The sequence below is a fragment of the Haliotis cracherodii genome, unplaced genomic scaffold (genome assembly GCF_022045235.1).
Source record: "Haliotis cracherodii isolate W230 unplaced genomic scaffold, xgHalCrac1.p SCAF_47, whole genome shotgun sequence".
Lineage (NCBI taxonomy): Eukaryota > Metazoa > Mollusca > Gastropoda > Lepetellida > Haliotidae > Haliotis > Haliotis cracherodii.
In genome coordinates this window covers 411697-425351 of record NW_027266305.1, presented here as the reverse complement: position 1 = coordinate 425351, position 13655 = coordinate 411697, and the positions used below count along the sequence as shown (strand labels likewise).

The 13655-nt window shown below is 40.3% G+C and overlaps 1 protein-coding gene across 2 annotated transcripts; it reads left to right on the top strand.

Moving 5' to 3' along the window:
- Window positions 1-2405: 2405 nt before the first annotated feature.
- LOC139441875 (uncharacterized) lies at window positions 2406-10126 on the top strand. 2 transcript variants are annotated; one of them, XM_071222622.1, is made up of 6 exons: window positions 2406-2511; window positions 3068-3107; window positions 5257-5289; window positions 6014-6073; window positions 7495-7686; window positions 8748-10126. In XM_071222622.1, exons 2-6 carry the CDS (start codon window positions 3071-3073, stop codon window positions 8885-8887), a joined length of 462 nt encoding a protein of 153 aa, XP_071078723.1. In that variant the 5' UTR covers window positions 2406-2511; window positions 3068-3070; the 3' UTR covers window positions 8888-10126. The 2 variants fall into 2 exon arrangements, with proteins under 2 accessions (XP_071078723.1, XP_071078724.1); XM_071222623.1 differs by having other exon boundaries at window positions 2406-2528.
- The last annotated feature ends 3529 nt before the right edge of the window (window positions 10127-13655 follow it).

Sequence of the window (13655 nt, the reverse complement as noted above, 5' to 3'; positions counted from 1 at the left end):
TATCTCCTATATTGGAGGAAAGTGAAGCTTTAACAAGGTTGAAATAAACACCTGGCACAGTCATAAAGTGGGGTTTTTTTAAGTAAAAAACAGACAAAGACAGTTTGAGGACTTACTTAATACAAATGCAGATGAACCAAGTCTGGGATTTTATCCCCCCAAAAATTATTTTCACAAAAATTCTTGAAAAGAATAATTATGCTTCTTTTTGTTCGAAGACAAAAATATATCTTTCACAAAAGATTTACGTTGTTGCAATATGTATTTTAGAAAAAATATGTCTTGGCTCACAGTTTTAATGAAAAATACATCTGGTTTTGCAGCTGTTCCTGAAACGATATCTTGGCCGTTCCATACAGGGATCTTAGCACTGTGTGTCCGTGTTAAAGTATGGGAGTTGCGATCATCTCAGTGCTAAGATTGTTTTCTGGAATGGGCCCTTGTCTCAATACAAAATCCCAGGGTCCCCCTACTCTTCTTCAATATAAGAAGGTGCAAAATTAGAGTTATCTCCCTTGATTATGGAGCAGACGACTTTTCCTGATATATGTCAGAAATGAGTGCAGAGGAGAAAAGAAGGTTGATTCTACAGCTCCATGATGTATCATCACTGATGCTGCTACATTAGCAAAGAGCACAGATACTCCTCTTTCTACAGTGTATAGAGTTAAGAAGAATATTGAAAATGGTTCAGGAATTGAGCACAGAAAAGGAGCGGGAGACCTCGAAAACTGGTGTTTGGTGATCGTGTGAGGCTGGGTATTTTGGCTTCTAAAAACAGAAGGGCGAGTATCACAAATATCCAACATGAAATGGTAAATAGAGAGACAGTAAATGTATCCAAATCTACAGTAAGAAGAAATTTGATTGAACTTGGATGGGAAAAAAAGAAAGGAATTGCCTCCCCGCTCTTGAAACAAGAACACAAGGATAGACGTGTAGAGTGGTGTTTGGCGCATGAAAACTTTGACTGGAACTGTGTTATGTTCACAGATGAGAGCTCTGTATTGGTGTATCCTAACAATGTTAAAATGTGGACAAAATGCCTTCCGTTCCATTGTACCAGAGACCAAAGTACAGTCCGAAGTTTCACGTTTGGGGAGGGATATCTTCACAGGGAACGACGCCCATGTGTGTCTTTGAGGGTAATTTAACCAGTGGAAGGTATACAGTCCTTTTGGCTGCTCACCTGATCCCAAATGCAGATGTTTTTTTATGGAAATACTTGGATTTTGCAACATGATAATGACCCAAAACACACTGCAAGACATGCGCGGCAGTGGTTTGTGGACAACAATGTGACCGTTTTGGACTGGCCTAGTTACAGCCCGGACTTAAATCCTATAGAAAATGTGTGGGGACTCATGAAGGAGTCGGTGAACCAAAAGGGATTGACAAATCGTTGATGACATGAAGCGGGAGGTGGTGCGATATTGGGACTCTCTCACCCACGAGACTCTAACCTCTCTCAAAGGAAGCATGTCCAAACGTATAAAACTGTGTTTGGAAGCAAATGGTGGTTTGATAAAATATTGATGTTACTGTGATGTGATTAAAGAAGGTTTGCTCACTTAAAATATGTTGGGTTTTTTTGGTTTTTGGTTGTTGTTTTTTGTTTTTTGTTTGTTGTTGTTGGGTTTGGGGTTTTTTTTGGGGGGGGCATATTTACAATTTTAAAGATTTTTCAATTCTCAATAGTTATGACTCATACTGTATTATATTCAGTTTGGGATTAAGAGGAGAATAAGTCCCCAGTAAATCGTTATGGGTTGGTAGTTCAACAGCACTTGGTTGATGGTGCACGTCATCAGAACCCAATGCTTGACTCGTTGCTCATGCTCTCAGTCACTGGTTTCTTTGGTCCAGACTCCATTATTTACAGGAGCCCTGATATAATTTCAATATTTCTGCCTGCGCCGTTGAACACTATTCTCTCACTAACATGTGATATAAAGTGTGGAGGCTAGAGACGTGGTAACATTTCTGCATCGTACATGTTTACAAAGTTTACGTAAGGAGTCAAAATAAAAATAAAAATACAAAACACTCGTTTCGTAATCGCACGCACGCATGCACACATATTGAAATAAGAACTGATAACATTTCTGTAAAAATCCCTTTGTTTAAAGTTGAAATGATTTGAATAAAACACTAAATTCAAGCTCCAGTTTGACAACAGTGTGTATAATACTTCGTGGTCGGGAAGACGCAATGAGGTTTTTAAATGTATCTGACATGTTGATACAATGAACTCCCAATATCCGGCAACAGCTTGGTATTTGTCCATGGTCTTTTGTGTTTATGAGTTTCAATTGTATGGCACTGTAATGTCAAGTCGCCTCGAGATACACTGGTAACATTGATCAAAATTCAATATAATGGCTTCATGTTGGAGAGACGCCTACGTCATGGATTAAGGCATCTAAGGATGTAACTACCCCGTGTTGAGAGACGCTGGTCTAACTAATCATTACTAATTGGGGATTATAACATTCACAGATCAAGGATTTGGTGAGTCAACAAGATAGGTAATATATGTGTCTATATATCATTGTGTAAAGCATTTGATCTTAGTTTTACTCGCCATTTGGTAAATTGCATCTGGCTTCATTCAACATGGCATCCCGACCAAGGAGTTAGCTGTTAATATCAGTGAACTCTAGGTTGTATGTCGGCCAGGTACATATATGCACGTTTGATACACCCAAAATTGAAAACTTTGATAACACTTCTTTCCAAATGACATTAGTTTGACCATATTTGGGCAATGTCCAAATCAAATCCGCGTAGCCTATTGATGGGGGAACAGCTAAATGGACATGGAAGTCAGACAAATGATGTTAATCCGGATTAGAGCGCGTCAACTGAGCGTCAGTCCGGAATCCAGAATGAAGGAAGACACTCAAATATTCTGTTTTCATTGGTTGGTCTCGCCACTCACTTAGACGTGTAATATTTCACGAAAATAATAATTTCAATGTCAGGAAGTATTTTCTAAGAAATTGCACAATAATGTATTTGTTTAAATTTATAATATTTTGTTGAATTAACTGTATCATGTTTCCAGAAAATGGCTAAATCGGTGTCAGGGTATGAGCCTATGGATGGTAAGTTTGTTTGTTTGTTTGTTTGTTTGTTTGTTGTGTAACGCCGCACTCAGCAATATTACAGCCATATGACGACGGTCTGTAAATAAACTAGTCTGGACCAGACAATCCAGTGAATGACATCATGAGCATTGATCCACGCAATAGGGATACGATGACATGCATCAACCAAGTCAGCGTGCCTGACCACCCGATCCCGTCAGTCGCCTCTTACGACATGCATAGTCGCCTTTTACGGCAAGCATGGGTTGCTGAATACCTGTTCCCCTCCCGAATGGTAAGTACACGACACAGCTGAATACTACTCAACATCTGACTGGGACACTGTGGTATTTGATAGTGTTACCACAAAGGGGACATCAGCTTATTGAATGTGTACGGGGGGTTTATTAAGTTGAAATGTAGCGTCACACGCTGAAGCTCCTTGTCGAGACTGTATACTATTTGTGTGACATCCCTCTGTCATCATTGACATTCAGTCTCCAACACTGCACTCAGAGTGTCCCAATCAAACGTTGAACAGTACATCTTCATACCGTATACATCCAGGTCTCTCTGCACATAATGTGCACGTGCATTTATTGCGTGTGCCTTAATGGCGTCACGGTGTAATGCTATCATTATAGTGTATCTCATTAATGCCAAAAATCACCTTTGTCATTCGCATTCATTTCTTGTCCTCCTGTGTGTGTACTTGTTAATATTTGTGTCAATGGCCTACGTGAACGATTCAAGGTGTCTGACTTTTGTCTAAATTCTTTTCGACCATAATATATGTTTGATAATAAATGTAATAAAACGCCAAAACTAATGTCGAACAATGGAAATCATGATATGACATACATTATCTTAAAACCTGGATTTCATGAAAACGAAGGTTCTATCCGAATTTCGCCATTCACAGAGTAACGAGAATGTTATATGTGGATCTAGAAATAACCTGTGATTACATGAGTGAGTATGGTTTTATGCCGCTTTTTGCAATATTCCAACAATATCACTGCGGGGGACACCAGAAATTGGCGTCACACAATGTACCAATGTCAGGAATCGAACCCTTCGGCGTGTCGAGCAAACGCTTTAACCACGAGGCTACCCTCCCGCCCCTGTGATTATATGACCGTCCATTTGACTACTGTAGGATATAAATAGCATTCACATTTGGTAGTATTGGATATCAATGTTTCCTTTTCTCCTCTCTCAAAAAAAGACATCAACGAATCAGATCTTGTTGGATCCAATGAAATATCTCTATCTTGAATGGATGGATGAAGTATGAAAAGAATCCAATTTGGCCTGGTAAAGTTGTAACTGTTGTTAATAATGTTCATATGACTGAGAGAGATAGAGTCACCTGCAAGTGTTGGACAGTGACATCACCATGCCCTCCATAGGGATGAGAATTAACAACGTAGGTAACAACGTTATCAGTTCCATTATGACGTAATTATTCAGACATCCTCGCCGTTAGCCTGACTCGAATAAAAAAATATCGCCTACATGCTAGCGGAAAAAAAGTAACTATGTTTAATATCAAGAATCAATAAATATAATTTATTCTGACATTAGATATTGCATCTTTCAATACATAACTCATGAAGACATCTCCTCGACTTTGATGTCGTGATTCACAGTTAGCACTTGCATATTAATGCACGGCGCACAATTTGGATGTTTGCGTGTTTGTTGGGAGCCTGATACAATACAATGGTCAGGTGCTCATAAAACGCTCACATAATTTCTCTTCATGCGAATTCTTTACATGAATGTGTAGAAGAGAACAAACCTGCAAATATGAATTCTGAGATGAAAAGTTCTAGAAACTATCATTGTTTCCAATCACAGATACAGTAAACTACGGTTATAACGAACTCAAGGGGACTACTAATTTTAATTCGTTATAATTAGTTCGTTATAAGCATATGTAGAACATAAATTTATATACAGCAAAGGGACCAGACCAAGTAATAGTTCGTTACATCCGTCAGTTCGTTGTAAGCGTGTTCGTTATAATCGTAGTTGACTATATATGTTTCGAGGGCAATTGGCTAAGATCTGTAGGACAAGTTATTGAAATGGTCTGGCCTTAGACTGAAGCACAAGACATCTATGGGTATGCAGTGTGTGTGACTGTTTCTTGTTGTTACAGAGGGTGAGGTGACGCAGTCCGAGGCAAAGGATGGTGAGAGGCATCAGTCAATGTATTATTTCTCCTTATTGTCCAGCAATTCTAATTTTGATTTTTCACACTCGCTAAGATATGAGTCAGATGTGTATCTTCGTAAAAATGGGGACAGATTCTTGTTTGATAAATGATTTAATATGTTGCTAAAACTTTAGGATGAAACTGTCCGTTTTCTAAGACATACTAACATGTCGCTATCATCTGAGGCATATACAGGTATCACATCCAAATATGCCTGTCCTTGCACGTAATGTATAGATGAGAAACAAACATCCTCAGTATAACTCATGACAGAGATAGTGCTCTTCAATACTAAATGTATGACAGTCGGAGCTTGGGGCGCCTCTTGGCTCAAGGGATCCGTATCGCGGTTTCCGATCCCAAATTGACCTGGCCCTGATTTCTCGAAACAAACTTAAGTTCAAAAACGGGCTTAAGTCTGAGTTTTTTCTCAAATTTGAGAAAACTCAGCTGAACTCTAGCTGAGTTTGATTCGAGAAATGCAGTTGAGTTAAAAACTCAGCTGAGGTTTTTTTTGCAAACTCAGTTTGAGATTTGAGTAAAAACTTAAGTTTGTTTCGAGAAACAGGTATTCGGGGCCTGATCCTATCTGCCAGCACCAACACAGGAATCACCGTTGCACTAGACTACAACCAAACGTGATGATTTCGACAAAAATCGATAAATAGTTATGCTCCTGATACAAAATGTTTCTTTCCAGTGTTCCTCAACGTCATCAGCACCTTGGGCATCATGCTGTTCACTGGGATGATAGTTGTCGGTAGGTCACAACTTGTCTCATCATGCACTGGACCCGTGAAGATCCGGGGTAGAACAGGTCTTCAGCAACCAATGCTTGCCGTAAAAGGCGACTATACTTGTCGTAAGAGGCGACTAACTTGATCGGGTGGTCAGGCTCGCTGATTTGGTTGATGCATGTCATCGTATCCCAATTGCGTGGATAGATGCTCATAATGTCATCCACTGGATTGTCTGGTCCAGACTCGAATATTTACAGACCGCCGTCATATAGCCGGAATATTGCTGAGTGCGGCATTAAACAACAAACCAACCAACCAAAAAAGCCCACTAGATATGCTGGACGGAAACCTTTAAAACTAAATGCACAATACATAGCAAGCTGACCAGAGAAACTAAAGCAGAAAGACAAAAGAAACTTGTGCAGAGTGCAAGCGTAAGGGTCAGAGCCTGACCTGGCCCACTGAGGTGGCGATTGTGCGGGGTGAGTTGGAGAGAGAGTTTGGGGGATTTTACGTGCGCTTTCCGACTTTAAACGTATTTCGCACACGGTAACCAGGTGCAGGGCTAGGCTTATTGTATTGAGTACTTGTATAACTCTGAGGGTGTGTAGTGTACTGTCTGTAAAGTTAAAAGCTGAAATGAAGTATCAAAAATATCTAACTAATATGTACATATACTTAAAACTTGATTGGCCACACGTTAAATCCAGCTCCCTCTCTTCCGAGCTGCGATATTCTTTTATAGAAAAAATAATGTTAATACTAATACTAGCAAACTCGGTATATACAAGATTTTTAAAGATTTCTTTGCTGTGATATCCAAGTCAAGCTCTGTATGCCCCGGAGTTAACGTCCTGCCTTTGCCAGTCTTAGAATCTCACACGTGGAATCGAAACTGGCAGATATGTCAAGTTTTTAACTTAAATGTTAAAGAGTGTGTTTTAACTGTAATGTTCATTTTGAAGATAAAGAACAAGTTTTATTTCTATGTCCAGTGCACGATGATTTAAGATCTGCATTATTTACGTTATAAAAGCTAAACTGTCAAATATATTGTATGTTAATATTGCAACGTAGTAAGAGTTTGTTATCTATATATATATCATTTAGAATTGTATCGTCTCCCATAACTGGGCGGTGGGGTAGCCAAGTAGTTAAAGCGTTCGCTCGGCACGCCGAAGTCTCGGGGTCGATAATCACAAGGGTACAATGTGTGGAGCCGTGATATTGCTGGAAAATAAAAGCGGCGAAAACCATACTCACTCACCAACTCTCTCATAACGTATATACACTCTACATGTACACATTCTCATAACACAACACATGTGAGTGGGGCTGTACTCGTTTATATTTCCTTGACTCCTATTTTATGCACGTGTTTTATGATGTACAGCGGTGTGACGAAAATATAATATCTCTATGTCTGTTCCCCTCGTCCCAGCTGTGATATTCTTCAACGAGTGCCCGACCCAGCCGTACCTCGCCATCTATATGATCGTCCAGGGATCCGTGTCCATCACGATGCCCATACTGTTCCTCGTCAAGTACCGACTGGGCGTTGGCATCAAGCGGCTCAACTTCCTCACCTATGTCGTCACTGTCGCCGTCCTCTCCTTCGGTTGGTTCTGCGCAGGTAATGATATATCTCCTTATGTCGAACTCCTGAATCTCGAAGGCATGCATAATTCGAATCATGTTTCTGAACTCCGTTTACAGTAAACTAAGAAGGACGTTTGTGGTGTTTCTTTTTCTTTACTCGAACACCAATGGTGATTATTCATGGTTGAGATTCGTTTTAAGCGAAGTCGTTATGTCCGAAGTTGACTGTATATGCAGCGTTGAATTTGTATCGAATGTTGTGATATCTCGAAGTTCGGCGTGAACCAAATGTCTGATTTGATGAGATATTTGGAGAGGGTTTGGAAACTGGATTTGTAGAATTTATGGCAATGAACTAATGTGTGCGTGCATGTGTCTGTGCGCGCGTGTGTGCTTGCATGTGTGCGTGTGTCTGTGCGCGTGTGTGTGCTTGCATGTGTGCGTGTGTTCGAAAACATTTCGTAACCCAACTCCATATGCTATTTATATTCGCTTCTATTTGGTCAAGTTAATTTCATGAAATACCACCAGAGCTTTCAAACATGTCGAGTTAAAACGACCCACACCTATCCACGAAATCGACTTAACTGGGTATCAGTGCAGCCACTCATCTTTAGTTAGAAACTTATATGTCACCATGCTTGCAGCGTGAGACTCTATCTACTCACGCCATGAAGATCCGGGGTAGAACAGGGCCCACTTGCACAAAGCGATCTTATCGCTAAGATGATCGTAACTCCCATGCTTTAACATAGGCTTACAATAGTCGTAGCGCTAATTAAGATCCCTTTGTGCAAGTGGGCCCTGGTCTTCAGCAACCCATGCTTGCTTTAAGAGGCGGCTAACAGGACCGGGTGGTCAGGCTCGCTGACTTGGTTGATGAATGTCATCGATCCCAACTGCGTGGATCAATGCTCATGACATCACTCGATTATTTACAGACCGTCAACTTACAGGTGGAATATTGCTGAGTGCGGCGTTAAACAACAAACAAACAAACATATTTAGAGTAGGACCTTATTACACCCCCCACCCCCCTCCCTCCACCCTCATTCTGCATATAACAGGTAATTCGGACATTGCTTGTCCTTGCAGGTACCTACTGGCTGATGACGGCGGGATGTCCGAGTACCTTCCTGTACCGGTCAGCGATTGGCTTCCTGGTCCCAGTGTGGATCATCGCCATCATGTGCATCATCACCTTCACGTGGGCGTGCTGCAGAAAACAGGAGTAACACTGGACACGCCCTGACTCGGGAATATATGTCAATTATTACCTGCCTACTTATTTAGATTCAACACACGTTAATTTGGATGTAAACCTCAGCCCTTGCACTGTTGCTTAAACAGTAAACTACGGTTATAACGAACCCAAATGGATCACTAATTTTAGTTCGTTATAACCGTAGTTCGTAATACGCATATGCACATCATATATACAGCAAATGTCCGGGACCAAAAACTAAATTTGTTACATCCGTCAGTTCGTTATAAGCGTGTTCGTTACAAACGTACTGTATGCGTTTAATTATCTTTATGTTTGAGACGATGCTACATTACCGTAAGTCCAATTGTGACAGTGATAGGGTATGCCAAGTTTGCGGTGAAATGAACGTCCAAAAATGCCCGAGCTTTATTTTGGTTGGTTTACAGTTAACATCTGCCCACGTCGTGTGCATTCATTACCCAGAAACGTGTTGGTTGAGAAAATCAATAACGTTTTATGTCCATTCTGTGACACCGTGGCCATTTATAGTTTTACAAAGTATGTAAAGGCTGTAGAACAAATCTGCCAGGTTTACGTATCGTAAATAAAGTCTGTATATGGGTGTGGTGTACACATATTGTTCACAAGCAGATGTAGACGTTATTTATACTGTATATGGACGTTAATGTGAATAGCGCTCAAAGGGAAGCATGTGAACCCTGGACAAGTCTTCATGATAATGCCCTTCTGAATATTTTGGTATTCTCTTGCTTAAAGCAGTATTAAAGTAATTAAATACATGGATTTTTACAACCGGATCTATTTGAGTTTCACTGAACTGGTACACACAGTTATTATATACAGTTATCTTTGTAGATATACGTGCCAGGTACTGATGCTGTAATCTGACAATAACAAGGAAGTATTGATGTGTCATTACAAGTGATGCTGTATAAAATACTGCTCAAAAGAAGTTAGACAACACCCGACACTGCTGTTCTCTAACTTCTTTTGAGTAGTATATAATTGATTCGGAATAGGTTTTATAGCTGTACATAGATGCGCATGTCTTATAGACTTGATCATTGTTTCGTTTAATGTATGTTATTCAGTTGGGCCTCTACTACTAATGTGTTTTATTCTGCGTGTTTGTTAATAAATATTATTACTATGCTATTGCGTTTTATTTGGCAATCTAACCGGAACACGCCAAGGGAGATAATCACTGATTTATCAGATCTAAACGTTTCTTTCATTTATGTAACCATGTGGCAATAAATGCAACGAATGCGTATCATCTGTAGCATTGTGTTTATTTACACAAAGTGAAAAACTTGTGATTTTATGAACTTGTGAACCTTGCAGTCATTTGCAGAAGACGATGATTCAGCTCTACACAGGGCTACAATGGGGATCAGTTGGCTCCTGAGAGTTTCTAGGGCTTCCGTCCTGCCCCACGCTGAAGCACATGTACCACATGTGACGTCTTCTTGGGCAAGTGACTTTGTTCGAAATGTGCCACTGTTCACCCAGCAGTGAGTGGGTACCCGGTAGGATGTGATGGCAATGTGGTTGTTAACCTTCTAGCGCCCAATAGGCAGCTTGGGTTGTATACTCCCTAGGGAGCCGAGAAGGATTCTTGAGTGCACACTGATCCAGAGACCAGGGTAATAATAGCACGATTGGTGTGGAAATATGCACAATAGAACTATTATTATCATATTATGTTACCGGTTAGCACATCCAACTATTGGCCCGGTCCCAGCTGGGAGACACAGATGTTTACTGACCCGTGACGGTTAGAGAGCGCTGTACCAATAATGCATTAATATCGCTTTTCATTTTTTTCTGCTAAACTATTGATGGTATTAACTATACCTTGCACATAGTCTGTGATTTTTGTTTTGTTTGTCTGTTTGTTGTTTAATGCCGCATTCGGCAATAGTCCAGCTATATGACGTCGGTCTGTAAATAATCGAGTCTGGACCAGACAATCCAGTGATTGACATCATGAGCATCGATCCACGCAATTGGGATACGATGACATGCATCAACCAAGTCAGCGAGCCTGACCACCCTATCCCGTTAGTCACCTCTTACGACAAGCATAGTCGCCTGTTACGGCAAGCATGGGTTGCTGAAGACCTATTCTACCCCGGATCTTCAAATAATATGTAAACAGCTATTGGGTATTGTTACAAAATTGGTATTACAGGAATCACTGAATATTGACGAGTGCGGAGTTAAACAACACACAAACAAACAAACAACATATATTACTCAAGTTCAAGATTGTTTACTTATTGTCCTGACTAGCTCACAATAGGGCCTTGTATTAGCATAATAATGAACTGTTTTGTATTTCCGACGTTAGAGTCAGTATACTGTGTCTGAGTGGGGTATTCATGTTAAACTGTGGCATGGTATCTCAGTGGGACAGCACTATATAAATCAGCATCAGTCCGGAACTAGAGCAAGCAGCCACACACACACGTGCATGCACGTCGCTATATAAGTGCAATAATCTTGGACGCGACCCCATTTCACCTCACCTGTGATTATGGAAAGGGGTTTCGCGTCTTTTATTTTAGAACTCGTCAGAAATATTGTCATTTTTTTTTCAGATGTCCATGTAGACCCACTTGGTACCTCAACATGAGTATGGAACTACAGTAAACTACGGTTATAACGAACTAAAAGGGACTACTAATTTTAGTTCGTTATAAGCGTGTTCGTTATAACCGTAGTTTACTGTATGTCTGGCTTGATAAAGTGTAACAAACACATGTAACTATCCTCTGAATCGCAATAGATTTATCGGGGCGGGCGTCATATATTGATAACACTGTTCAGCCTTCTGATTTCATCGCAAAGCTTCTGAACACATCTCTTCCTGTCTTTATCAATTTCCCTTCGATTTTACAACAAAAATGTGTCGCAGCACATGCTGGATATCCTGAAAATGTGTTGTCAAAACAAGAAGTGTTGTGTCAAGAATAGTCGATGATGTTCCCAAACGATTAGGTCATACAAACATACATGTAGTGTCCTTCATATGTGACACCAGGGAGTGTTATAAGCTATTGACTAGTGACACCAGGGAGTGTTATAAACTATTGACTAGTGACACCATGGAGTGTTATAAACTATTGACTAGTGACACCAGGGAGTGTTATAAGCTATTGACTAGTGACACCAGGGAGTGTTATAAACTATTGACTAGTGACACCAGGGAGTGTTATAAGCTATTGACTAGTGACACCAGGGAGTGTTATAAACTATTGACTAGTGACACCAGGGAGTGTTATAAGCTATTGACTAGTGACACCAGGGAGTGTTATAAGCTAATGACTAGTGACACCAGGGAGTGTTATAAACTATTGACATGTAACACCAGGGAGTGTTATAAACTATTGACATGTAACACCAGGGAGTGTTATAAGCTATTGACATGTGACACCAGGGAGTGTTATACTTTATTGACATGTAACACCAGGGAGTGTTATAAACTATTGACTAGTGACACCAGGGAGTGTTATAAACTATTGACTAGTGACACCAGGGAGTGTTATAAGCTATTGACTAGTGACACCAGGGAGTGTTATAAGCTATTGACTAGTGACACCAGGGAGTGTTATAAGCTATTGACATGTAACACCAGGGAGTGTTATAAACTATTGACATGTAACACCAGGGAGTGTTATAAGCTATTGACATGTGACACCAGGGAGTGTTATACTTTATTGACATGTAACACCAGGGAGTGTTATAAACTATTGACTAGTGACACCAGGGAGTGTTATAAACTATTGACTAGTGACACCAGGGAGTGTTATAAGCTATTGACTAGTGACACCAGGGAGTGTTATAAACTATTGACTAGTGACACCAGGGAGTGTTATCAGCTATTGACTAGTGACACCAGGGAGTGTTATAAACTATTGACTAGTGACACCAGGGAGTGTTATAAGCTATTGACTAGTGACACCAGGGAGTGTTATAAGCTATTGACTAGTGACACCAGGGAGTGTTATAAGCTATTGACATGTAACACCAGGGAGTATTATAAACTATTGACATGTAACACCAGGGAGTGTTATAAGCTATTGACATGTGACACCAGGGAGTGTTATACTTTATTGACATGTAACACCAGGGAGTGTTATAAACTATTGACTAGTGACACCAGGGAGTGTTATAAACTATTGACTAGTGACACCAGGGAGTGTTATAAGCTATTGACATGTAACACCAGGGAGTGTTATAAACTATTGACTAGTGACACCAGGGAGTGTTATCAGCTATTGACTAGTGACACCAGGGAGTGTTATAAACTATTGACTAGTGACACCAGGGAGTGTTATAAGCTATTGACTAGTGACACCAGGGAGTGTTATAAGCTATTGAATAGTGACACCAGGGAGTGTTATAAGCTATTGACATGTGACACCAGGGAGCGTTATACTTTATTGACATGTAACACCAGGGAGTGTTATAAGCTATTGACATGTAACTCCAGGGAGTGTTATAAACTATTGACATGTAACTCCAGGGAGTGTTATAAGCTATTGACATGTAACAACAGGGAGTGTTATAAACTATTGACATGTAACACCAGGGAGTGTTCTACGTTATTGACATGTAACAACAGGGAGTGTTATAAACTATTGACATGTAACACCAGGGAGTGTTCTACGTTATTGACATGTAACAACAGGGAGTGGTATATGCTATTGACATGTGATACCAGGGAGCTATTTTAACTTATTGATTGTAGGTGCTACCTTGTTGGGCGC